The sequence below is a fragment of the Rhea pennata genome, chromosome 10, assembly GCF_028389875.1.
Source record: "Rhea pennata isolate bPtePen1 chromosome 10, bPtePen1.pri, whole genome shotgun sequence".
Lineage (NCBI taxonomy): Eukaryota > Metazoa > Chordata > Aves > Rheiformes > Rheidae > Rhea > Rhea pennata.
Window position 1 is genome coordinate 24,210,683 of NC_084672.1, and position 25,749 is coordinate 24,236,431.

General features: G+C 46.1%; 1 protein-coding gene across 3 annotated transcripts; it reads left to right on the forward strand.

The window, feature by feature from the left end:
- Positions 1 to 1,056: 1,056 nt before the first annotated feature.
- Positions 1,057 to 24,286, forward strand: SORD (sorbitol dehydrogenase). Of its 3 annotated transcripts, none has more exons than XM_062583625.1 (9): positions 1,057 to 1,171; positions 5,006 to 5,039; positions 5,744 to 5,908; positions 8,121 to 8,280; positions 10,778 to 10,896; positions 11,376 to 11,441; positions 19,243 to 19,418; positions 22,132 to 22,253; positions 22,908 to 24,286. In XM_062583625.1, exons 1-9 carry the CDS (start codon positions 1,112 to 1,114, stop codon positions 23,071 to 23,073), a joined length of 1,068 nt encoding a protein of 355 aa, XP_062439609.1. In that variant the 5' UTR covers positions 1,057 to 1,111; the 3' UTR covers positions 23,074 to 24,286. The 3 variants fall into 3 exon arrangements, with proteins under 3 accessions (XP_062439609.1, XP_062439610.1, XP_062439611.1); XM_062583627.1 differs by lacking the exon at positions 1,057 to 1,171 and adding an exon at positions 2,056 to 2,147; XM_062583626.1 differs by lacking the exon at positions 11,376 to 11,441.
- The last annotated feature ends 1,463 nt before the right edge of the window (positions 24,287 to 25,749 follow it).

Sequence of the window (25,749 nt, forward strand, 5' to 3'; positions counted from 1 at the left end):
CTTTAAGTTTCAAACCGTTCAGGGGAAACGGGAGCGGATAACCTCTTGAGATCTTTGCCAACTCTGTTTCTCGAGGGTCTTGAACTGAAAATACCTTCTTACTCCTAAACCACAGCATCACTGAAATCTCCAGCTTTTTGCAAACAAGCAGCTCTCACAATTGAGATGGCCATGTTCAGGCGATGCTGCTGTGCCCCTGGCATGTTCCCGGTCAATAAAACTGCTTCCACAATCCTTAAAACTATATGCAGTTCCAGATGAACCAGCTTCATGTGTTTGATTTGGTTTCGGCAAGGCTGCAAGCCTGCGTTTTGTTGAATTTTAGCCAAAGTACGTGTTACCATGTTTATACAAGCTTTACGCTGGCAGCAGAACAAACCAGACTACTGGATGCAGCATAAAAGTAACAGATGTATGGGTAAGTAATACTTGAAGCATGACAGGATCTAGCTGTACAGCATTAAGGTCCAGAAAAACAGGGTCGGTGGGTCGGTGCTGCATCACAGCGTTTTATAAAGCACCGTTAAAGCAGATCTGCCCCTGCGTCACCTTGAGCCGGGTGCAGTGCCCTGGCCGCGGCCGAGGCCAGGGACACCTGTGCCGTGTGCCGTGCCGGAGGGGGGGGTCCCATGCCTGTGGCTGGGTAATCGGGGCTGCACCGAGGTGTGTGCGCGGCGGAGCTGAACCTGCTGCCTGGGCAGCTGCCGTGCGGGCAGGCGCTGGCTTGCGTGTGTTAATTCACGAGTGTAATTTCCTCCACATTGCTTGCGGAAAGGCGATATAAAGACATGGAGAGAGACGCGGCAGGCGGGGGTGTCGGGGGGGGGGCTCTGGCCCCTCCAGCAGGACTGCCTGGAAGAGGCTTTTCCCGGCAGCAGTGGGGGGTGGCTGGGGGGGGGGTGCGGGGGAGGCCCGCCCGGATGCCCCCACCGCCCCGGTCTGAGCCCTTCCCCGCTGGGGGAGGCCGAGTGAGGGGCCCAGGGCCGGGCCTGCAGGCTCCGTGTCGCGGGGCGGCGCCGGGGCAGAGGGCGGCCCTGCTGGCGGCCCTTGGACCCAGGTGCTGCCGCTGCCGCCGCTGCGCCGAGCAGAGCTGAGCCGAGCCGAGCCGAGCATGGCAGGACTCGGGCAGAACCTGGCCGTGGTGGTGCACCGAGCCGGGGACCTGCGCCTGGTACGGGGCCGTGCCGCGGGGAGCGGGGCGGCTCCGGGTGCTGCCGCGGCTCGGCTCGGCCTGGCCCTGGAGGCCGGGGGAAGCCGGACTTGCGCTAGCCCCGGTCGGGCCTCCCGCGAGGCCGCGGCCCTCAGCGCCGCCCGGAGCTGCGGCGCATGCGCCAGGGAGGCGGCGGGGGCGGGGGCCGAGCGCCGCTGGCCGAGGGGCCTCGTCCGCCGCGACCCGGGGGGGTCCCTTGTGCCGAGTCAGCGAGCTGAACCGGCCTGGCGGGTGGGAGCCGAGAAGGGGGGAGGCTGCCCTGCGGCAGCGGTTGCGGCCTGCGGCGCCCTGCGGCCTCACTGCCTCCGCACGGCCCCTGCGAAGGCCTCGGCTGCCCGGCACGCGGGCCGTCGGTGAGCGGGGCTGCCCGCCAGGCCGCCCTGCTGCCGTGCCCCCGGTGGAAAGATAGCGTCAAGAGCCCCCATCGTTTGGTGGATATTCCCAGGAAAAGGCGTTCCCCGAATATGCATTCGGTGGATATTCCCAGGAAAAGGCGTTCCCAAAATATAAAAAAGAAAAATGATGTGCAGCCAAATGCATTGATGTCAGAACACCTTGCAGAGAGCAGGGCATTTATTTATTTATTCATTTTAAAATCACTGCTTCAAAGCGATTTTGTTTTTCTGGCTGCAAATGCTCGGACGTACTTGGGTGATGAGACATTTGTTGTGCTGCTAAAGATTTATATTTGCCAGTTGGGTAGGTGCTGAATCAGAGAAGAAAGATTTCTGTGGGTGAACACTGTCAGACAGTTTTCTGTACTATCAGTTGTGGTAGGATGGCCCGTAGGGAATACACGGACTCTGGACACCTGGAGCAGCTCGCTTGCGAGGTGATTGTTCTGGAAGCAGTGCATTTGTATCATTCAAGCGACACGTGCCAAGGCTAAGCAGCATTCGTGTCCTCTGTTCCTGTCTGGCTCCAAGCCAACTGTGACGTAAGTGTAGTTTTCACAGAGACGTACATGCAGTAATAGCCTGACTTCTACTAGACGTGTAAGGAATTGCTGTAGAGAGTTCAAGAATCCATTTCTAATATGCTGAGATTTGAACAGGCTTAAACACCCAGTGACTGTGGATGCTATCTCATCTGGTCTGTGTTGCCGGCCTTTAACCTGGCTTCCACCTAGATCTCTGAGATTTCCTTGGGACAGTCTCCTCTCCAGAGATGTCAAAGGTGGTCGTGTGCTCCCATGCCAGTTGGCAGGACCCCAGGGATACGATCCTCCTAGGCTTCCCCTTAAGATTTCCTTGGCATGATTTGAATGGCAGTCATTGAATTGCCCCACTGAGCAATAACCAGACAGTAAAATCTGAGCTCATTATCTGCATTATTGGTGTCTAAAGTTAGGTAAGATCATCTTCCCCTTAATATGCATGCCCTTCTGCAGTCTTATGGACCTATTTGCCATGGAGCAAATTCATAGTGAGCTCGTGGTGAATTCAGTAGTTGATCTGCACTCTGTAAAATGGTATTGGCTTCATTTTTGTTGTCTCCAAGGTTAGCACAAACTGCCATTTGATGCCACTTGAGCATTTATTGTTTTATATGCATTTTTCATATCTTCTCTTTTATATGTCTCCAGTCATAGAAAACATTGCTGCATCTATTTCACATCCCCAGTTACACCTGTTGCTTCTCTGTCCGGTGAACAGATGACCAATGAACAGAACGTATATCCTAAAATGCTTTGGGGTCTTCCAAATCAATTGCTCTGTGTTTTCTGTAAATCAGACTGGAGGATTCACTTTCTTCGAGGCACAGCTTTTATTGGAAAAAAAGTGTTTTGCGGGCTGAGGAATGTCTTATGCACAACATCTTCAGCTAAAAGTTGGCTTTTATCTCTAGTTGTGAACTCGTCTGTTCAGTCCCTTTGAAACAGCTGAGACTGTCTGTACCTGCACCTGATGTTTCACCAGGTGTCACTCTTAGGTATTTTCTACAGAATGAAATACACCTAGATCAACAGCTTTTAAAAACTCTTGCTCTGAGCTGTGTCTTTGGTGGGACAAAACAACCCACATAGAAAAGATGTAGGTACAGTTCCGAACTGAAAATTTATGTAGATTCAGTTGTACTCTGATTGACACTAATTGACAGAATTTGGTGCATCCTGCGCACAGATGGCACTGATGGTTCAGCAGATATTTTAACCATAGTGGAAGAGTGATGTTTCAGAGAGATACATGCATGAGTCAGTATTTGCCCAGCTTCCCCTCACCTTGCTCATCACTCTCTTCCCCCAGTTCTTGGTTACACTGCAGTCCCAAGCACAATCAGCCTGCAGGGTTGAGGTTACAGATGAGTTGTATGTATTCCTACACTCATTGAATCTCATGTTGTTACCAGAATTTTACTTTTTGTGATGTTTAAAAGTACAAAGTACAATTTGAGGAGTACTACTGGGATTGAGCATGTATTTAATTAGTTAAAATACAGCACAGCTTTCCACAAAAACAGAGCGGGATACCCTGCTCTGTCTCCAGAGGAGGGAAGAGAAAATCTCATGTTTATTGCTGCATAGCAACTTCTAATTTGTGCAGCTCGTAAATGGAGGACTATTCAAAAGTGATCTTTCATCTCAAATTCAAAGATATTTTTTTCTTGATAAGTAGAAATTGAAGATGCTCTTGCAAAAAGATACAGTCAGAGATAGACAATGCAAGATGAGGTAACCAACATTAGGCTCATTTCTGCAACGTGCGCCAAATTGTAGCTGTAATTTTTAAACAGAGACTCTGTGTAGAGGAGGGCTGCCCAAAGGTCTTCTGCCCAGTTTTGGCCTGTGGGTGAAGGGGTCCAAGATGCATTTAAATTTGAGCAGCAAATGGATTATGAAGAGTTCATTGTTAGCACTAACCACTTTGTTGGTTTGCAGAGACTTTCTTAAAGACATGATCTTAGAGATGAGTTTCTTATTGATTTGAAAAAATTAAATTTTTCACCATTTTCTTTCTTAAAATTAGGGAGATATGTATGGCTGAGCCTGTTTAAGGCTTGGAAATTCATATGCTGCTAAACTCCAAATTTTAGAGGTTGCAGACCAACATGACAGTGCACTGTCTTTGTAAAACCCAATAATATTATTCCTTTGTCCTTTGAAGTAGCCGAAGAAGTTCTGTGGGGACCTTTTAGGTGGATGGGTGACTTGGGGCTTTAACCAACCCTCTATAACTATTGGGTGTGTATGGTTAGCCTGAGCTGGCCTCTGTTCACAGTTTCCTTCCTTTCCTTTCCTTATTGTTCATGTCATGAGCAGGTGTTGTGCCAATTACAAGCAGAGGGTGTGACTTTAAATGTTGTTTATAGTATTATTTATAATTTATTTATATATTTAATATATAGTAACAATCATTTATGTTATTTATGCTATTATGATAAACAGGGAAATTTTAAAGCTTCATATAAATATTTAGTTCAAAATCTTCCCTGGTTGCAGAAAATGAATTTGTTCTCCGTATGAGGGATTCAGCTGAAACTTGAGGCTGTTCCAGGGCAGGGAAGTTCGGTTCATGGATTCTGTCTACATGGAGAAGTTACTGTGCAGTAAGTTAGTGCGTGAATTTACAAGCTGTCTGTGGGGTCACTCCTAACGGATGCTCACGTTACTCCACTGGGTAAGCAAAATGAGATGATGCACATTTATATCCTGCCTTATTGTCCAGCAACTTCTATGAGCAGACAGAACTGAAAATTTTTTCTGCTTACAGATTTACCTGGAGTAATCTAGACTGACCTCCCAGGCTTGTGCCTTTGTACAAACTGAACCTGTATTTTTGTTTTTTTTCCTCCCAGGAAAACCGGCCAATCCCTGAACCAGGTCCCAATGGTAAGCCTACAGACTGCTTCTAGATTGCATTGTTGTTTACTAATCTGTTATCTTTTCCTGTTCTCTTCTGCCACTCTGTAATGCTATAAAAGCAGATGAAATATTTTTGAGGAAATATAAAATAATCCGGAAAAGATCACACAGCTGAAACAGGTCACACAGTGTGTCCCCTTGAAAAGAAGATCTAGAGCAATCAAAGATATATGCTATTTTCTGGAGTTTTTTGCTTCCTGTTTCATCAGTTATATATTGCACATTACACAGCTCTTGGGACAGGTCAGATGATCTTATCTGAGGACTAAATAGGAAAGGAGTTTTGGCCAATAGCAGTTGAATCCACTAATTCTCTCCAGGACTGAAGTCCTAGCTTAGGGAGAAGGAGGAATTAAGTGTGATTGCGCTTCTGTTCTTGCTTAAATAAGATAGTAGCCACATCCTTCTTAGATTTCACTAGTTTTTATTGACAGGGTTCTTACTACATTTTAAGCTTTCCTCAGTTGTAAATCCTTATATAGTTTTGTATTTCAATAGGCATGTCATGAATATGCCATCTGTCTAAAAGTATATATGCAGTGCATTTATTTAATCCTAGTAAATTTGGATGTTTCTGGCCTGGTTGTGGGGCACTGGGACAGCAAGCTGGTAGTTGTCTCAGTATCCAACAGGTAAGATTTTTCTACAAAGAAACCTTCTCTTTCTGGCAGAAGTCCTCCTGCGGATGCATTCTGTTGGGATCTGTGGATCTGACGTTCACTACTGGCAGCACGGTCGGATTGGGGATTTTGTTGTAAAGGATCCCATGATACTGGGGCATGAGGCTTCTGGGACTGTCATCAAAGTGGGATCAGGAGTAACTCATTTGCAGCCAGGTGATTGGAATCAAATCTGTCTTTGTTTGTTTGTTTGTTTTCCTGTTAATCAGTTCTTGAGAAGGAATTGCCAGCAGGCAGTGCTTTTGTGTTATGTTTATCTGATGTTCTGAGCTGTGAGTAGCACAGCGTGACCATGACCGCCTCCTTCAAAGAATGTCACTGCACTATTCAGCACCCAACTTGGCCACTGTAGTTTATGGTATTTTTTAGGAGTGCTTTGTCCTGTGATATCTTGAGCTGTCTGAGTTTACTTTAAGGCAGAACCAAATGTATGGCAGTACAAGGTGCTTTCTGAAGAAGTTAGAAAAAGCTTCAGGAACCGTGTACGTTGTTCTTGCCAGTAACCTGCTGTTAATGTTTCTTTGCTGCGTTCCTGAAGGACCAAAAGGCCTCCTGCAGTGGAGAGAGGTCGCAGATGAAGCTCCACCAGACCCTGTGCTGTGACCTCGGCTATTCACTATGCTCATGAATGTCCTAGAAAATGGGCTGAGCAGCGAAGTTTGCAAAGTTTGCTGAAAATAGCAAGTTACGTAGGGTGAAGAGGACAAGGGAGAGCTAGCAGGAGTTGCAGAGACACCTTATAGGTGCTTGAGCAATAAGATGCAGATGAATTTCAGTGCAGGTGGGTGTGAAGTGGTGTCCATGGCAGAATAAGCAAGACCATCTTCACATATAAAACCATGTGCTGACCATCACTGCTGAAAGTGAGACCATGGGCTCTGACAGTGCATGAAAACATTGGCTCAGTGCTTACTAATTATGAAAAATGCAAATCAGTGTCAGGAAAGGGAGGGAGACTAAATCAGAGAACATTCTTACATCTCTGTGTGCATCCCTACTGAGGCACTTCTGGAGCTCTGCATGCAGTTCAGGTTTCTTCATTTCCAAAAGGATATAAGAGGAGTGAAAAAGGGTCAGACGAGGACAACAAGATGACTGAAGATGTGGAACAGCTTCTGTGTGATGAGTGAGTAAGCTAGGAACTCAAGCCCTAAAGAGGCAACTCAAGGACATGTGACAGACATCTGAAGACTCATGGAGGGTAGGGAGAGGGCACATAAAGATCACCTGTTCTCTGTCTCCTCCAGAACAAGAGAAAGGGGCTATGAGAACTATGTGCAGCATTCACATTAGATAAAGCAGACCTGCTGGCCTCTTTGGCAAAGAATGCTAAAAGTTTATGTAGTAGAAGAGAAATCTGTTGTGGGTTACTAAATACAGAGAAATCACATCTAGCTTGGGAGGTCCTTGAGCTGAATATAATTGAAGGCTTGGAGAACACTAAATGAAATAATTGTATGTGCTTGTCCTGCTCCTCTCTCCCCCAGACATCTCCCGGTGGCCAAATCAGAGCTAAGGGTGTGCTGGGTTAGAGAGATCTTTACTTTGATCCATCCTCCCTTTGCTATATTGCCTATATTGTGTCCAGTGAAGGCCTTTTGTTGGAGTTTCATCATGAGATTTGTCGTTGATTGATTTCCTATGCCAAATAAAAAGAGTTCTTCTGTGTACTTTTTGTACTTGCAATTGTACTTTGATACACAGTTGTTTTCTTTAGTCCATCCTGTGTCATAATTTTGGGTAAACAGTTACTCCTTGTACTGCAGCATGGGCCCTTTCAGCAGCCTGTATTACTGCATCGTAGCATCAAGGAATTTCTGTTCCCTGACAAATCCTGCCTGACTCTTGGGCATGCTTCTGTACCTTACTTTAGCTTTCTTCCTGAGGAACAGCTCTTTAGAGCTGGCAACTTGGTGGCCAGCAGAGCTCACAGAGCTCACAGAGTCCAGACTATGTGCTACTCCAGTTACTAGAGTTTCTGAAAAAAAAAATTGATCGTGTGTGACTATGGGATTTCCAGGAGTGAGGGTGGGCTACCTCTTCAGTGGAAAGGGAAGATCTCCTAACGTTCACTGCAAGGCAGCTAGAGAGAGGTTTTTGTGTGGCTATGCCTCCATCTGATCTGTATCCATGTCTCTGAAACACCGTCTCTTTTCATGTAACTGTGGAGATCTTGGTGATGAGGCTGCTGCAAAGGAAGTGTTAGGAACTTTCTGACTGTGTGTAATGTGATCTTTCTCAGTTAGTAAGTGCCCTTATGCTTCTCTTGTGCTGGGTTTTCATGCTCTCTTCCTTGACCATTCTGAAGTACCCCTATCTACATGCCTACCTTTTCCCCAGGTAACACAGTCTACTTTCACCCTGGCAGGTGATCGAGTGGCCATTGAGCCGGGTGTCCCAAGAGAAATAGATGAGTTCTGCAAACTTGGACGCTACAACCTCTCTCCAACCATCTTCTTCTGTGCAACACCTCCTGATGATGGGAACTTGTGCCGCTACTACAAACACAGTGCCAGCTTCTGCTACAAGTCAGTCATTGTTCTTTTTGCAGAGAAATATGTGTTCCTTGGGGGGGAAATTATCTGAAGCAATCACCTCTTGGCCCTTTTGAGTGTCACAGTGAGAGCTCTTTACTAGAATACGAAAGGTTCTATTGCTTTCTGATCTGTGAATAATGTATATGAGACTTGGATGGAAGCCACATTGCAAAGTGTTTGTCAGCCAGATGTAGTTATTCTCACTGGTACTAGCCATAAACAAATAGTTCTTGCATATTTCCTAGGATATCACCATTGTTTTAACCTTTAATTTTTTTCCTTTTCCTACTTGGTCCCTGCTTTTGGTTTCTTTTCTGTTGCCTTGTTATGTCCTTGCCTTCTTATGACTGTACCTGGAGGTCTTTGCCTAATTCTTTGAGCTGAGCCAGCTTTATTGCTCCTTTTTAGAAAGCATCACATTGACTGCAAACACCTCACTTTATCAACTGAAACAAAGTCTTCCTAGTTAAAGCAGAAACGGAGCAGAAATCACCACCCTTGCCAAGCTACCTTTTGCATGGTACTGAGCAACCCCACTAAACCACCAGCAGTACAGATCTCTTTCATATCCAGTTCAGTGAACTTGAATACGTTCTTAACTGTAGCAGGACTTACACATGTGCTTAGCAGGAAGCATGTACTTCAGTACTCTCGCAAATTAGGACAGTGGAAATTAGGACACACAAACCTCTGCAACGTAATACCCATGTAAGCGCAGTTACACAAGGAGTTAAACATATTCTAAGGTAGTGGCCCTATGAGACTGCTCTATCTCTGGAGCTTAATTCCCCACTCAGTCTTTGTGGAGCAAGTACTTCTATGAACGGGCAGAGAAGAGCAGCCAAATGTGGCTGGAATTGATCTTTGGTACCTGTAGAGTTAGCATTCAGGATCGAATGAATCTGAAAGAGGTACGAGGATGCTTTTAGTTATCATGAGAGTCTCAGGCAGAAAGTTCCTTCCAAAGCAGATCCCAAACAGCTGCTGGAAGACTGAGATGCTCTCCTCATGGGCCCAACTTCTCACTGTCCAGACCTGCTGTTGCTGATTTTCTCTGTTTTATTAAAACAAAATTTTCTGATATTTCCCAAGCTTTTGCTTAGGTGGAAGCAGCTTACAGCTGGTTTGTACCTATCCTCTTGCAGGGGCTTTTTTCTTCCTTTTTTTTTTTTTTGTTTTTTTTTTCAATTTGGATACAAATGACTTTGGCTAAAATTTTCAAGCTTAAGCTGCGAAACACAAACCTGGGATCTGGTGCTCCCGTGTTCAGGTAGGAAATGCCGTGGCCACCTGATGCAGAGCAGATTCCCTGGCATGGAGTCACTCTGTCAGCACAGATTTGATAAAAAACATTGACAGCTGAACTTGGTGGGCTGTCAGATGTTTGTACAGGTATTATTTGTCCTTCTGCAGCTGCCACAGAGACCCAGGAGAGGCTCTGTGTTGTGCGGTCCGACTAATTTGGCAGAAATGGGATTATGCCACAAGGCTGCCCTCCCTGCTAGCAGGGCAGTGCACAGACTCAGGAGGAGCAAATGTGATGCCAGACTCTCAGGCACTCGGACTCTTGGAGTCAGCCCTTTAATGCCTCCTAGAGATATGGGATATGTTGATGTCTTGCAACTGCCATTAGACAACTATCATTTTGGTTACTTTGGCTTTGTGTTGGCCTGGCTGAGATGTGACCTCAAGCTTCCCAGGGCTGTCAAAAAGAAGAGGTGTTTCAGCTCTGCTAGTACTAACCTTCCTCCCAGACACAGCTCTCGGCACCTGCTGTGGGAGAGGTCATGATGGTGACTTTCTGAAAGGCTACACTGAGCATTATGGGGCTGAGATTTGTTTCTTACAGGAGTAGAGAAGGGTCTCTCCCTGCTCTACTTTTTGCTGTCATCTGTGCCAGCTGCATTACACTGTCATTTCTGCCTAAAAGGCTTTTGATACCCACTTTATACCAGATGCCACATTTTTCCGGACTGCTGGGAAGGTGCACACTGGGGCCTGTCTACTGTTTGAAACACTATGTTTCCATGAGGATATCCAGAGGGTGACAGAGATGCCTGGTTCTGGCTACCTTTGCTTTATGTGGCATCATCATTGGCTTGTGTTAGGCAGGAAGGTGTTTTCGAAAGCCTGGATCTAAATAACTCCTGCCAGATGAGGGGTCTGGGAGTTCACTGATGGGTCCTAGCCACAAGGCAGCCTTTGGGGTGATGTGTATGGAGCTGTGGGTTTTATTCCGAAGGGAGTGAGCAGCAAGGAAAACTGAGGATGGGCGTTAGGTCTGACTTGCTGAGTGCTGCTTCAGAGCAGGGGAAGAGGCAGTTCAAGCTCTTGAAATCCCTTCCAGCCCTGCATTTCTCTGTTGAAGGATGAGATCATATTTTGCCACTTTGATTTAGACCTATGTTTGGTGTTTGAATATCACGTTTTTCTTCCATCACCCTGATAAACATCTTTGGTGAATATTGCTTCTCTCTGGTTCCTGCAGGCTTCCAGATAATGTCACCTTTGAAGAAGGGGCCCTTATTGAGCCCCTTTCTGTGGGAATTCATGCCTGCCGAAGAGCTGGAGTCACTCTGGGAAGCAAAGTCTTCGTGTCTGGCTCTGGTATGGTAGAATATGTTCAGACCTTGGGTTCCCTTCCTGCTGCAGCTCTGTGGAATGGAGGGTAGAGGACGATGTGCAAGCTGTGCTTCTAGGCTCAGCTGTAAGCATGGGTCATGGCAGAGCTGCATGGATACTGAGGGGTATCTTGAGGCTCTCCTTGCCTGTACTGCACTATAGCACCACATTTTGAGCAGTCCTACTCCAAAGTGCAGTGTCTGGGTGTGTTGAGCTTACCAGCTTGAGGGAGCGCAGGAGCAAGCAGTGCTTTCCTTGATCCTTCAGATATCAACATCTGCCCTGTCAGCATTCAGACTCCCTGCCCTGGGTACATGGTGATACTGTGATCCCAGAACTACTCCCCCCTGGAAACACCATTGGAGCCTCCTTTAGCACAGGAACTAAACTCCTGGCATCTTCTGTGCTTATGGATGATGCTGTCTGGCAGTTGTGTATTTTCTCTCTCTCCCCTTTGTACCCAGGACCAATTGGCCTTGTTAACGTGCTTGTTGCTAAGGTGATGGGCGCAGCAGCTGTGGTAGTTACAGGTAAGTCCTTTTAACCCATAGGAGTGCCTGTTTCCCATGGTTTAACACTTTGACTGGTTCCTAATAATTCCTTGAAGGCAACTGCTGGGGAAGGTAGTCCAAGCACAATGGAAGATCTATTCATGAATGCAATAGTAGTGTTCTTGTCTGATGGGAATCCTAATAAACAACTCATTTCCCTGGAGACCTTGATCTTCCCACTAATTGGCATCTGTAAGAAGATGCAGGTTACAACTGCTGCTTCTCTACTAGATTAGCAGCCCAAGATAATTACCTCTGCTTCCTAGCAAAGACATGTTATGTAGGTGCATAAATGACAAGCTAATGAGCAGTCCTTGGATCAAGCCCAGAGACTTCTGGTAGACTTTAAGCAGGTCTTTGGGAAGAGAAATTGCATCTTTATGTCAAAGTGCTGAATTATAAAAGCTCTATTTGCTCCTAGTGCCTCTGATCACTAACTTTTCCTTTTATTTCCATTTTGAGCTGTTCTGACCTCAACTTTCAGCTGTCAGTTATTGCTGCACATTTGGCTCCTAGATCATGGTGCCCTGAGTATCAAACTTCCTCTTCCCTGTAGGGCTTAGAATTTGATTATATTTCCTCCTCAGTTTTTCCACTGATAAGTCAAGTAGTTAAGTACCACAGTGTATTTTATACCTTTTTTTGAGCTATTCTTGGAGCTTCACACTGAACAGTTTTTATTTATTCCTCTTGTAGTAGTAGGTGATAGCCTGGACACAGTGTTTCCTCAGTCCTTTCGGTGTTCAGCCACGTTGTGCTTATTTGATGTCCTTCTTACTGCTCTTCTCATTTCCAGCTGGTTATCCATAGTGACCTAGAGGGCCTCTCATAAATGGACCTTGCTTATATAACTGTGTTCTGGGACTTCTGTATGCTCTTGTATTTGATTAGACTGTTCTTCTGCTGAATGTATAGGTTCAGTCATTGCTCATATCATGCTCGCAGTGCAGTGTGTTGACTCACAGTCTTTTGGCCAGCTATAACTGGCACTGGGACATCAGATGGGTGCTCCTGTTTGATATACACAGGACTACAGGAGAGCTGAGATTGGAAGAGACCTCTCGAGATCTTCTAGTCCAGCCCTCTAGCTATTTCTGTGAGAAATGTTGGTGTGAATGTTTTCCTGGACATTTTTAGTCCAACTGCTGCTTGCAGCAGGACTGTCACCTGCAGTGGATCACATCAAGCATGGTTTTGTCCAGCTGAGTGTAGAAAACCTCTGAGAATGGAGATTCACACCTCTCTGGGAACCTAGTCCAGAACTGCATGGCCTCCTAATGAAGAAGTTTTTCCTGGGGTCCAATCTGAACTTCCCAAACTGCAATTTTTGTCTGTTTCCCCTTGTATTGTCTGCGGCTACTGAAATTAGTTTCTCCATCCTTTTTTGTAACTGTCCTTCTGGTTGTTGTAGCCTGCAGTTGGACACCTCCTCCTCTTTGCCAGACTAACCCAGCCCAGCACCCACCGCCTCTCTTCAAAGATCAGGCTCTTCTCCACACAATTTGTCCAGAGGAATTGACACAGCAGTACTGGCTGAAGCAATCTCTTGAGGTTCCCTGGTTGAAATTTCCACCTAGTATTTGAACAGGGCCTGGAAGTGTTGTTTCTAACTGCCACCCCTACTCTCTTGATCTTTCTGAGTGCTGGTGACCAGGAGGGAGAGTTACAGATACAGCTGGACAATGAGCACAAACTTCTGCAGCATTCCTTGGCCAGCCCCCAATCTGGAGCTTTTAAAAGGCTATTATTCCTCCTCCCCACTTAGGACCAGGAGTATTCTTGGCCTCTCAGTTACTGTGTTTCAGTCTTCAGATTGAGAGATAAAATTAAGGCTTCAGATACTTGTCTTTGCAGGAACATATTTTAATAGTAGCTTGTGTGAAAATCCAAGGCAGATCATTGCCTTTTCCCTGCTAAGTCCTCTAACTGCCTAGTCTGGGACATTTCTTGCCCTGTTGCACCACCCTGCAAGGGTATACTTGGTGGATGTAATCAGTCTTGGCCATATATTTTGCTAAAAGTGTTGTGTTTTGAGGATGATAGCTGCAATAGCAGGAAGAACCACTCTGTCTCTTGAATCATGTATGAGAAACCTTGATGCAGAGCTGAGCTGGTGCAGGGCCCATTGGTCACCCAGTCTTTGGGCGTGGAAGGGGTTGATAAGCCAGCAGGAGTTGGTGGGGCTGATGTTGCTGCATCACTTTACTACCCCAACCCCTGTCATGCTGCCTTGAGCCCTGTCCTGCCTGGGCATGTTCTTCCCTGTAGCCCAGGAAACTGCTGTTTCTTCTGTCTGTGAAGTGCTCCTGGGTCAGCAGTTCACCATATGGCATACACTGAATGGCTCCACGTGGCCATAGGAAGTTCTTGGTGCCTGATTTGTCAAGTCAGGAAGTTTGGCTACATAGAATTAACCCCTTCATATCTTTAAGCCTTGACGTAAGTAGTCATCCTGACTTGTACACATCTTCCTGCATGACAGGTGTTTGTGTGAGAGGTTCAGAGGTGCCCATGCAGGTGCTGTCCCTTGTCAGATATTTTGTGCATGATGTGGACAGGGGAATGGGTTTTCTTTGGCTCTTTGCCCCAGGGGATTTTGACATCCTTCTCAAGGAACTGTTTTTTTCTGGTGGCATTAGGAGCCAATACCTGTGAGCTGATTGTCTGCCCACAAAGGCTCTCTTATACTTTGCTACCAGATTCTTTGAATTCATTGCCTGGAGTTGTTAGGATGTTTTTATCTGTGAAAAGCTTTGTCTGCACAACACATTTAAAACTGATTACTTCAAGTATCTGTGTTTGTCTGGAGAAGCTGCATGCAAATCTAGAAATCTAGAAGAGTCTTTTTCCTGACCTGGGGAGAGCTCACCTTGTATGGCTTCAGCAATGTTTTTCTGTGGCATAGCTGGAGTCAGCAAATTTTGGAAAATTACATTTCTGCCAAGGAGTTGGGTCCCTTTCCTATCATTCCTGGAGAGATGCTGGCACTGTAGCTGGAGGCTAACATTCAGCGCTACCCTTCCCAAAAGCTTGCGTGCACCAGACTTTGGCTTTCTTCCCAGTTATGGCAGCTTGCCTGATAAAAGATCTTATAAAAGGCTCTTCTGATAACCTTTGCTTCTTTCCCAGAAGTGATTTCATCCTGGCAAGACTGCTGTTCTCCCATTTAGGGGATTGCATGCAGTTGGGTGCAGAAGAGGTTGGTTGATTTGTTTCCTGACTCTTCATCTTCTCTATGGTCTAAAGCTTTCTGCACTCTGCTACTGAAGGGATGTGATTGATATTTATGGGAAACCTTCTGTCTATCTTTGCTGCAGATGTTGCTGTTGCCCTGAGAAGCTGTTTTTCTTCTTAAAGGGATCTAAAGGAGCAGCCTTATTCCCCAGCAAGTGCAGTGACAGTCTGGTTATTCCACTGACAGTGTTAGGCCTTGCTTGGCCTGTCATTAAAGGGACTCTTAGTAATTCCTATGTAAGAGAAATTATTCCACTTGTGCTGTCTAAGTCTGAAATCCCTGGTGCTGCTGCCTTGTGCTCCAGAAATCCTGGAAGTCTGTTTGGGGAAGATGAATAATGGAAAAGAATTCAAGTTCTGTCTGAAGGATCATCAATGTAGAAAGTATGAGAGCTTCAAGGATATTAGCCCAACATAGAAAGTGTGAGAGCTTCAAAGATTTTCGCCCATTCAATTGCATCCATTGGTTAACCATCACAAGAAGCTTAAGTGCAATTTGATCACTTCTGTGGGAGCAAAGTTACAAGAGTGGACTACAGACAAAAACTTAATTAGCTCCAGTGGCCAGAAGTGAAAATGAAATTCTAACTAGAACCAGTATGCGGCTCTGTAACTGTATAACTGATCAGTTTCCCAAGCATTGAGTTGGGTTCAGCTAAGTTTAAAATCCGAATAACAAACTCAAAATGTCTGAGCTCTAGATAATACAGTAACCTTCTCATTTTATATAACTTGCAGATCTATCAGCCTAAGTAAATGCTTAACAATGATTCACTTATGCCAGCTATACAAAGGTGTTATTACAGTCCTGACTGAGTCTGATAGTACTGCTGGTGTGATCCATATATCTATCCTACATGATGACTTCCTTCCTGAGTGGATCAGCAAACTAGAGGGCAACTATAGGAGAAGTGTGGAGTATGCTCTGTGATTTTTGCTGCCCGTCAGCTACTTCTGTGGCCACTTTGAGGTGCATTGGCTGACAGAGTGGGCTTTCTCTCCAGAAGTATATCTGTTCCTCCTATGGCAGGCTGCCCGCAGGGGCGCTGCCTCTGGATGTGTTTCTGTCAAAGGGACAGTATAAAATATATTAGCAAATGGCCAGATATGATAAACGGCTGAATCCAGCTTTGTCTGCTGCATGTTGGTGTTCCGAATAGGACACTTTGTGGGGAGTTCGACCCATTGCCGGGAGTACAGTTGAGCCCCTGTGGCCTCCTTCCTGTGCACCAGCATGTGGGAGACACCAGCTGTGCCAGGCAGAAGTGCTTCTTGACTCTTCAAGTGCCTTTAAAAGAGCAACTCTTGCTCCTTGGTAGGCCTCAGAGTGCAGCTGAACTAGCAGAGCATCGAGCATGACTGTACACGTTACCTGAGGCCCAATGCTCAGGGCCTGGGAAGGACAGAAATGACTAACACCTTCTTCAGCCACAGGAAAGAGCTCAAGCCAGGGTTTCCAAGGTGATGTTACTCTTATTTTTTAGCCTTGAGTTTTCCTACTTCATTTACATTTTATTACCCTTTGTTCTCCCTTCTTGAAACACCCTCCACAGGTCTCCTGGGTACTTATCTTGGTGGGTGTGCCTGCACCTGGTATCCTGAGCCTTTTTGCTGCTGGCAGGGGCATGTCTATGGCCTGCCCTTTCAGTAACATCACATTCACTGCATAAGGGGCAGGGCAGATGCCCTGCTTCCTTCCAGCATGGGAGCTGAGTCAGAGTGGCTCATGTTAGGGCAGTGGCCTTGACAGGAAGACAGGTCTCTCTGTCTTCCAATCTCCTTTTCCCTCATTGTTTTCACCTTGCCCTCATCTCTGATTTCTTTGAAGCCAGGAAAGAAGCTATGCCGTCATAGGAGGGGTATGTTCTTTGTGGTGGACTCATTGTGTGTCTTGGAGAGAAGACTTGTGAATGCTATGGTTTTCTGAGTTTCAAGCCTAGGACCACTGGCTGGAGAGACTTGCCCACTCCACCGGCTCTGACTTTGAGAAGTCCTGGCTATTACAGCTAATTTTCCACCTTTGATCCAGGTTTCTCTTCTAATCCAAAGACACAGGCCTCTTTGGACCACTGCTTCAGTGCACAACAAAGAGGTAGTTTCTGTCTTGGAGGTGCCACTATTCTTTTCCATTGTCTACCTCCACATGTCTAGAGATGTTCTGGCCCTAGTGGGTTCTGGAGAGAGATGGATAGGTTCCTTCCAGGGAACATGAAAGAGATGAGATGAACAACGTGGCTACTCAGGGCAACTTGCTCCATGGTACTGGCCAGGGCTTCATCTTCAACCAAGAATTTGTCTTCCATAGGCATGTCAGGACAGGTTGCGTGAATGTTCTTAGCTTTACTGAGATGAGTTCTTTCTTAGGGCTCTCAGGGTGAGTTCTCCTTGAATACAGTTCACTTTTCTTGAATCAACAACTCTTTTGCCAAGCTCCAAGTCAAAGGGATGCCTGTTCTTGTGTGAACCATTACTATGCCCATGATGGTCCTGGTCTCCTGGTGTGCTCCTGTCCAGACTGACCAGTCACAGTGTGCTTCTTTACATACGGCCAATATCAGGACCCCTTGACTAAGGCCAAACCTTGCTGGTGCTGGCTGTGTTCTGGAGCAAATTGTTTCCTTGCCTTTATTTCCTCTGGAAGACCAGCTGTATTGTGATGGCAACTACTCTGTGCCCAGAGATGGGCAAGGAAGGATAACTCCTTGAGGCCATTAGTTATGGGCTATTTTAGATTTTTAGGTCTTTAAAACACATATTTAAGGAATTGTAAAGATTCCTCTGGACAGAGTACCATAGTACAGCCATATCCTCACAGACGTTTATCTTCACCTGCCTTGTTTCTCTGGGTTAATGAGACATCCTAGATTAACATCTATTGTTATATTGCGCTCCCTTTCTCTTACATGCTTGCCTTATAATTCATCTGTGGCAGAAACTGCCTTGAGAAGCTCTCAGCAGCCTCTGGCCCTGTTGTAAGAAGGGTAAAAGGACAGGAGATAATCTGTAACAGCAGGGACTCACTTAGTATTGCCAGCTAATGCATTCTGCATTTCACTCAGCTGAAAGCATCTGCCGATAGTTCATTGAGGAAGCCCTCAGAGAACACTTGATCTCCTCTCATTTGGTATTATTAGAAGTGGAACAGCCAAACTAAAGGTCCTCTGAGCACAGGGTGGTATCTCCCGTCAGGAAGGCTTCTTGGTGCTGTGTTGTCCATAGCTGTGGAATTTCCAGCCACAACGGAGCAAGGTCAGAGTGACCTTGCCTCTGCCTGCAGTGCCCAGGACGTTCTTGAGGAGACAATGTGAGCTATAGCAAAGTACCTTATCTTAAGAGCCAGAGAAGGAAAATGTAAGAAATGAGAGGTGAGACTTGCCTAGTTGTAGGCTCTTGCCTAGAATAACTTGCTGAGCTTGTGTATATTGTGTTTTTCTTACAGTCCTGTTCCACTAGTGGATTAAGGTTCCCACTGAATTAGTGAAACTGCTTCATGAGAGTCATTGCCAGAGAGGCACTGAGCAATGCAGGATTAGACAGTGGCAGCTGGCAGCTTTGGTAAGACATAACTGCACTTTTCAAGGCAGGTCAAGAATAGCTTAGCACTCCCCCATCTGTCCTGTTCTTCTACTACCTTTTGCCTTTTCCTGCGCTAAGGTTCCTCTGCTCTGCAGTGAGTGTTGAGACTGCAACATGCATTAGCCCAAGGCAGGCATGGTAGCAGCACTGCCACACCAACATGGTTAGTGTAAGTGCACCAGAGCTTGGCCACGGCTGTTCATGTTGCAGTCACATCCGTGCTTGTAATTTCGATGTGCATGCTCTTTGGACTTAAGCATGACCTTCTGATCTGTCTTGGCACTGTAGCCTCTTGGTGCTCCTGCAGTACTGAAGAAAAATTTGGAGACCTATGAAATGACGTTCTTAGAAAACTGCTCTGGAGTCTGGCAGTTGCAGCTGTTCCTTCACTTGCACATTGCTTCAGATGGTGTGCTCTTGTTTGGAGTTTGGAGAATTTGCGCTTTGCCTCTTTGAAGCATACCTATCCCTGCAGCCAGAAAATCTGTGGCATCTCCTGGGTCTTAAGTTGTCCCCATTGCTTATTCTTCTCTGCCTGCCTAGAAAAATCATCAGATCTCCTCCACACCTCCTCCCTGACAGTTGTGTGAATTTGAGGGAGGGAACTTAGACACTTTCCTTGCCTGGTTTGTGCTGCTCTACAAGCACATGTTGAGACTCTAGACAAAAGTGCCTGCATCAGGGCTTCTTTAGGGTGACATCCTGCATACTTTAAGGATGGGAAGCCCTTTGGTTTGACGGGCTGCATAAATTTTGAGAAAGTACTAGAGGATGGTAGTTTCCCATCTTGTCCTACCATGTAACAAATGCTAATTTCTTTCCTGAGATAGATGACAGCTGATCACCTAACAAGGTAGCTGTGTCACCACTGTCGAGACATCACATGAGAAGTGAATTTCAAGCTCAGATTTTACCTCTGGCTCTGCTTCGTATAGTGCTCTAGTTGTTGACTTGTGTCATCTTTTCCCAGATTTATCTGCCTCTCGTCTGCAGAAAGCCAAGGAGATAGGGGCAGATTTCACCATTCAGGTAAAGAATGAGACCCCGCAGGAGGTAGCCTCCAAAGTAGAAAGTCTGCTTGGCTGCATGCCCGATATAACTGTGGAGTGTACAGGAGTGCAAGCCTGCGTCCAGGCTGGCATTTATGTAAGTATCACTTGTTCCTGGGGTATAGTACTGGCATTTGCTTTCCTTTTTCTGGGACACAGCAGCAAATGACATTATTCTGCTCTTACAGTGCTTAGTCTCAGGGGCCTTGGTGGAGATGCTTGTTAGAGACCAAACTAAGAGAGACAACTAAGCAGATTTATGTCTTTGCAGACATCATGGGGACAATCTGATTTGATGCTCAGATACATTACCACTTACTAAAGAGATTACAGTAAAACTCTGAAACCTGAGCATGACTAAACAGCAGTGTCAGGGAGCTGGTAAAAGTAAGATCATAAAGCAGAAGCTGTGTTCAAGTGGAGAGAATAATAAAGTGTGTAAGTTCTGGCAGGTGAAGAAGGCAGTTAAAGAAGGGATTTTTTTGTTGTCCTCAACTGCCTGATGAGAATTTGTGGAGAAGATAGTGCAGACTCTTCTCAAGGATTCAAAGGACAAAATACAAAAGGGACAAGTTACAAGAAGAGTAATTCCAGTTGTGTGCAAGCCCCCCCCCAGAATTTCCTATGGGGTGAGTGTAGCATTGAGACAAGCATGAGAGAGGTGGTGGAAATCTCCATCCTTGGAGATGTTCAATACCTGGATGGATGCGACTCTGAGCAGACTGATGTCAGATCAGTTTGAAGGTAGATCTGACTTTGAAATTGGCCCTGTTTTCAGTAAGAGGTTGGACCAAACAACTCCAGAGGTCCCTCTTGGCCCAAATCTTTTCTTGGACTCAATATATTGCAAAATCAAAAGAAGGCAGTTGAAAAGAGAGTTTCAAGAACAACTCGTAAAAAGCATAAAAGCTATGAAAAAATTTGCCTTTTGCCAAGCACATTGGGAATAGGAGGCCTCTAAGGCAGTCCATAAAACTAGTAAACAACCTAGGGGTAAAAGCATCAGGACCAGAGTCACAGGAGAATATTTGTTATATACATCTACTGTAGGACTCTGTGTTCATCATTAGTGAGGCTCCCACACTGGAATCCTTCCTCAGAAAGTGAACTTCAGAATCTTTTCCACTGTGAAACATCAGCAGAAGAGAAGGCAGAATACATTGACAAAGCAAATAAAAAAACCCCTATCAGTCATGTGACCTACAGGGTCTGAAAGGCCTTTGGCCTCTGTTGATACTGCTGTGGCAGAGAGGATTAGTTTTAGCAAATCTGTATGAAACCATTTACAGAAAAAGAGAGTAGGGTAGGGTAGGGTAGCGTAGAGGATCAATGTGCCAGTGGCAGCTCAAACATTGTTCCTGTTCTGGGCTCAGCTGACTCCTGGCAACCCCTGCAAGGTGAATTGCCCAAATCCCCTTTGAAGTGGGATCATGCTGGTCTGGTCTTGTCTCTCCTGAAAACCACCTCACAACTTTTACCTGCCCTCTTAAATCTTCAGACTCTTTGACAGCATGGCAGTGGTAGCAATTCCCCAGACATAAGCTGACCTCCAAGAGAGTTCAAGAAACCATCCCAAAAGAATGATTTAATTGTAGTTGTAAATTTTAATAACATGTTATAGATACAACATGGAAAATTCAGGTGATACAGTGATACGAAGTATTTGCTGTTAGTAATTACCTTCATTCAGGATGAAAATAGAAATAAGAAGAAAATAGTTTTTTATATATTCAGAAGTTAATGTTATTTTAAAGAGAGTTCTGGAAACACAAAGGAGATTCTGCAAGCCTGTCATTTAATTTTAAGTCTGTAGTAGACCTTAGTGTAGTATTTCTCATAAGAGAACCTAGGATATATTGTTTGGAGTGACTTGTGTTTTGAATGATGAGCATCCCCTTGGGGAGGCTCAGGAGACCTGGACTGTGCTCCTGATTTTGATACTGGTTTGCTGGCTGGCTTTGGGCCAGAAAAATCTGATCCAATTCCTCAGCTGCCTTCCCTCGGAGCATGGACTTTATGAGGACTTAATTGCAGCAAAAGCTTTTGGGTGTTACTGTAATGCGAATACTGATTTCCCCGGCTTGTCTCTTGTGCCTTGGCTATGTGGCATTAAAATGACAGTATACATGTACACCCAGCACATGGTGGTTTCTGCCAGTGGGGTGCAGGTGGATTTGCTCTGCTCTTATTCTGGCCATACATGTGCTGTGGGCTGCTTCTGATGAGAATTTTCCTGCTGCTTGTGGCCTTAGCTTGGACTTCAGGGTTAGAAATGTAGAAGAGTAGGATGCTTCTGCATATGAATGATGGTTGAGGAGAGGGGCTTAGTAGTCTCAAAACCTTTCTAAAGCCCCATGGTGATGTGGTTACCTGTAAATCAGCAACATCATCTCTAACTTTCACCATAGCTAGATGGTTATGTGCTTTTTAATGCTTCTTTGTGGCTCAGCTACATTTCAGGCACATAAAAACTTGGAATATCAGGCTCTTAGACATTTTAAATCTCTCCAATTAAAATCCAAAAAGCTTTTTCTACTCTTAAATGCCAGTCATTTTTCAGAATGGAATTTAGATACCAAAATCCTTCAGGAATTTTCAGAAAAATATTTCCTGAGTGGTATTTATCACATTTCACACTCATGGACTCCTGACAGCATCCTGCCTCTCCCCTGGCTTCTGTGTTGTTGTCCAGGCAGTGTGTTACAGCCACAAAGAATGATTTTATTTTTTACAGTCTGCTGTGAAGGCTCTGGCTGTAGTGACTAACTTTCTTTAGCAAAATAAAATGTATTTGTGTATGTGTTCTTCAGGCCACTCGCTCTGGCGGGACCTTGGTGCTGGTGGGACTAGGGCCTGAAATGGTCACTGTACCCATCGTTAATGCTGCCGTGCGGGAGGTGGATATCAAGGGGATATTCCGCTACTGCAACACGTGAGTCTTGTGCAGGGCTGGGTGGGCTGAAGTGTCTCAGTGTGTCTCATCCTCAGTGTCCTTAAGAAATTCTTGTTTTCTGCAAGGAGGGAGAAAGTGAAAAAGCTTGTTTTTCCTTACAGTTGGTTAAACCTCATGTCACTCTCAAATATGCACACTGCAGGGCAGACAGCTTGGCTGGTTTATCTTGCACTTTATGCCTCGATTACTGGAACAATCCTGCACTACAAACCCAATCACAGTAAAGCAGGCGAGTTGATCAGTTGATGGGACCTCCAACCCAATGCCCCATTTCAAACAGCAGATGGTGCCAAGAAATGTAGAGACCCTTCAAACCCTTTCGCTGTTGCAAACAAGCCAAAATGAAAAAAAAGTATGTAATTAACATTTGTGCCTTCAACTCCTGTGCTCTGTAGCAAGGGAAGGCCAGGTGCTGGCATTTTGGAGGAGTCTGGCTTGTCTGCAAGTGGACTGTCTCATTGTGAAAGCCATAGTGGGCAAAATTCCTCTTGCTTCCCTGGACTGTGACAATTATTATAGCAAACTCTGGCTCTTCCTTTCTCCTTTGCTGGGGCTCTTGGAGAGCAAAGGCCTTCACAGAGACCTCCTGGACCCAAACCTGCTCTCATGTCCTGTTCTACATTTCCCTTCCAGGTGGCCCATGGCAATTGCTCTTCTTGCATCCAAGCGCATCAACGTCAAGCCCTTGGTTACACATCGCTTCCCCTTGGAAAAGGCTCTGGAAGCATTCGAGACCACTAAGAGGGGTGAGGGAATAAAAGTTATGCTGAAGTGCGACCCCACTGACCACAACCCCTGAGATGTAGTGGTGCCCGGCCCTTTCCCCTGTTACGCTGCCTGTATGTGACTTGACGGATGAGGCCATGGGAGGCTGATGTATGGCTATTGCATGTTCTCAGTCACCTTATGCAGGCACTCCTTTGTATCAGAGCTATAAAATCAGACTGCAATGAGAGTGAAGAACACTGAGGGGTATTTACAGCTAGCTACAAATGAAGAACCTATAGGAAATAGTTTGAGGCAAAATGCTGCTCTTTGATTAGAGACCTTGATTTGCACAGTTGGCTCTTCTCCAGCAGACCACATGCTCTGAAGAATCTGGGTTTCTCTGCATGTGTTGAGCAGAGTGCTTCCCTTGTGCATGTTCCAAGAGGTGCCCATGTGGCCCTGGGGGTTTGTCTGTGGACAGATGGTGGGAGGACATCACCTATGGCAAAAATGGATGAGAAGACTGAAATGCTGGTGCTATGCCTTCCTGCCCCAGCACTACCCTAAGAGTGCTTGCCACAGCTCTTCCTGCATACAAATCCCTGGGCATAGGATAGCTGTACTTGAATATTCTGCCTTCCAGTTATGTGTTCCCTTGAGGATGCTCAGGGGTTTGAATAGCCTGTAGGACAAAGTCTGGCCAGCCCATTTCCAGCCTTACATTCAAGTAATTCCCTCCATGCTCTTTGCAAGTAGCTCTGGAACAAACTGTAGGCCCAAAGCCTAGATGCCAGGGCTTTTTTGGAGAAGCTAGTCTGGAAGCTGGCTAGGGCTACGTATCTGCCATGTAATCCTCCCCCTCCCCCAGCAGCTCCCAATGGGGCAAAATGAACTGCTGCAGAGCAGGGTGTAGTGTGTTTGCAGCAGAACTGCCCTGTCTCCAGCGAGGAGTGTAGAGAGCCCAGTCCTAACCTGAGTAACCCACAGATGCAGATCACCGTGGCCCGTGAGAAGGGGCTGCTGTCGAGGGCACAGGTTTCTTTTAGCATGGAGGGATGTACAGGAAAGAGGTGAGAGGACAGCATCACTCAGATGTTTTCCCACTGCAAAGGAATCACAGCTTGATATCAGAGCTTCCTGCTGAGTTTGTGAGCTATGACTGAGGTACTAATGTGTCAGCAAGTTGCAGATAACAAAATCTAATTGTAAATTACAGTTGTCTTAATTCTAATACTAGGAGATCAATCCAAGAATCCTCTCTTGGGCCGGTACTGAACTTTACCCAATAAATGCTTCCTACCTGATGAATGTATGTCCCTTGGAGCTTTGGGTGATTGGTTTGGAGGGATCTGTGGCTTTGCAGCTTGGGGACCTTGCTTTCATTACAGCATCTGGTCTTGTGTGGTTCAGCGGGGAGAGCTGGGGAGGCTGGTCCTTCAGAAAACCCTCTGCATGTCCTGTGCTATACTCAGCTCAGCTGTTGAGAGGTTAAACTGCCAACATGCTCACCACTTCCAGTTACACCCAGAAGCTGAGAAATGACTGAGAAGGACTTGGAGGTGACAGGGCTGTGCTGGGTGTCTAGCGGAAATTCAACAAGGCCCAAGTTCACCCCTCCCCCTTTGGCTGGGTCTCCTAATGCAAAAGCAGCCTGGAGAAATGAGGTCTACTGGTCAACCATCAGCCACAGAGGAAAGGGTTGGCAGCCCTGCAGTCAAGCTGAGTTGCTCCTAGCTGCTTGGAAAAACTGGTTTGCAGGGAAAACTTCTGGGCTGTGGAACAAGGAGATTGCCACATTCCCAGGGTGCAGCTCAGTGGGGGCACCTGTCTCCTGCAGATCGCCTGGCTGGTGCTCTGCCCAGCCGCAGCAAGTGGTGGGAGAGCTCACAACTGGCAGGGCCATGCGACCTTAAGTGATGACCCAACCACTTTTGGCATTGATTCTCTTGCCAGGCAGCTGCCTGCAATACAGCTTTCAGCATGGACTTCTACACCTTGATTCATTCAGAGGGGCTCAGGGGATCTCACTGGTGGCTTGGAGAGGCTGGCCCTTTTGAATTAACCTCTGAAAGATGTTGAACAGCCTCTAAGATGATTTAGGCCAGCCTGTTAGCTGTTAGGCTATGATTTATGCAGAGGTGTGTGTGTATGTATTTATATATTTTATATATATATTATATATATATATATATATATATATATATATTATTGCAGAGGTAGCAAAGTTAATTTTGGCATGGGTAGATGCCTTCAAGGCCACACTGTTACAGGGCTAAGACAACCTAGTTGGGCTTCCCTTAGCAGGAAAAAATGATCAAAAAGTAACTACTCATTTTACTCTGAACAGTAATGTTTCAGGCTGACTCAGTCACTGTAAGCAGGTAAAACCTACTGATAGCCTGTGTCCTTAGTCCTGCGTAGTGGTGTTAGCAGAACTTATGCAAGAATTTCTAAAAAGGCACCTTGTAAATGAGTGTGTGAAGGGCAGGGAGGGGAAGGCTGCTAGCATGAGCCTGTGCCACAGGGGGAGTGGGAGTTGGGGCTTCCTGCTGAGCTGCGGGCTATCCAGCCCCGATGACGTGACTGGGGACTGTTGGGAATTGCAGGCCCCGTTTTCAGTGGGAACTGCAGAGCTGCTCCGTGGTGTCTCAGGGGGCTTACTAATGCCCCAGGTGCTGACTGCAAGTTGGAGTGATTTCCGTGGTGGCACCTGGCATTTCTCCTTGGGTCCCTTGGCTAAAAATTGCCTCACGCTAGGGCTTACTGG

Excerpts from the sequence above, each read along its gene's own strand:
- SORD (XM_062583625.1), top strand. The coding sequence starts at position 1,112 with ATGGCAGGACTCGGGCAGAACCTGGCCGTGGTGGTGCACCGAGCCGGG. Across the intron at positions 11,442-19,242 it reads AGCAGCTGTGGTAGTTACAG|ATTTATCTGCCTCTCGTCTG; the intron begins GTAAGTCCTTTT and ends ATCTTTTCCCAG. Across the intron at positions 19,419-22,131 it reads GCGTCCAGGCTGGCATTTAT|GCCACTCGCTCTGGCGGGAC; the intron begins GTAAGTATCACT and ends TGTGTTCTTCAG.